General features: G+C 38.7%; 1 protein-coding gene across 1 annotated transcript; it reads right to left on the bottom strand.

Moving 5' to 3' along the window:
* Window positions 1-113: 113 nt before the first annotated feature.
* SARC_16765 (hypothetical protein) lies at window positions 114-1,003 on the bottom strand (the record flags this gene model as incomplete). Its single annotated transcript, XM_014289132.1, has 2 exons — window positions 114-215; window positions 905-1,003. Coding segments are annotated over 2 exons (201 nt in total), but the record flags the coding sequence as incomplete, so codon positions are not given.
* Window positions 1,004-1,173: the final 170 nt, after the last annotated feature.

Raw genomic sequence — 1,173 nt, 5'->3', positions numbered from 1 at the left:
ATTTATATATAATCGAGAAACCAATAATGTAAATTAATAAGAATCCAAGAGTCATCTGCGCGGGGAGTACAACTGTAAATTCTGAACCATAAACCCTCCAGAATCTCAAAACCCTAAAACTTACGTTGGGACTCTGCGTCCACACATTTCGTCACGAGTCCGAGATCGCCAACTTTAACTGTACGAGCCTCGCCATCTAAAAAAATATTGCCAGGCTGAAATGGATCATATTAGTTCGGAGTAGTTAGTTTGATTACAGATAGAGTTACCATGCTAATGATGATTGAAGTGGGTTTGTAATAGTTACTTCAGTTCTGGGATTACTTACTTATTCATGGGTGATCGAAATAAATTGAGATTTAGAAACACGTATGGCTATTTTTGGCAGTTGGCATGCCAACACCCGAGCAGTACGAACGCATTTCCCAATTGACATAAGTTTTTGTTTTATATGTTCAACCGCAGGTCTATATATTACCCAACATAATCGCAACTACATAGAGTATACATACGAATTTTCAAACTATCGGGTATCTGATTATGTATGTATATTGACATTTACGTATATAATTATTCAGATGAGAGACAAGGAATTCATATTATCAGAATATCCAACTACGACCCAAATACACAACTCTTTTTGTCACAGTCCATTTCGCTTGGCAGTCAACCCATTTTCCAAATCTAACAATAGTCCATCAATCACAAACCCGAAACCCCAACTAGACTGATAATCATATCACTCCAAACAACCAATACATAACCACGCACCCTCATCTCATATTCACCATGCCAACAAATAAATAATACACACCTTGATATTTTCCATACTATATAATGGCCAATAACAAACCACTCACATTCAAGAAATATCTCGCGCAATGACCAAAGTATAACCACATACCTTTAAGTCTCTGTGGATTGTGTCCAGACTGTGCAAGTACTGCACCGCTCTTAAAAGCTCTCGGAATATGCGCGCGTTCTCAGTCACATCCACCACACACTGTGTTTGATGCGAAGCAGGGCAATTGATGAGTGACATGAATATATACAAAACCACGAACATATAGAGAATGAGAGTAGCTGGAAAGATACGGCCATGAGAACCACTAGACCTCTTCTGGTGCGTTTCTCTCAGCTCGAAAAACTACTCATCTGAGAAAACTTTCCGGA

The sequence above is a fragment of the Sphaeroforma arctica genome (assembly GCF_001186125.1).
Source record: "Sphaeroforma arctica JP610 unplaced genomic scaffold supercont1.8832, whole genome shotgun sequence".
Taxonomy (NCBI): Eukaryota; class Ichthyosporea; order Ichthyophonida; genus Sphaeroforma; species Sphaeroforma arctica.
The sequence above is the reverse complement of the archived record's forward strand: the minus strand, read 5'-3'. Positions and strand labels throughout refer to the sequence as shown.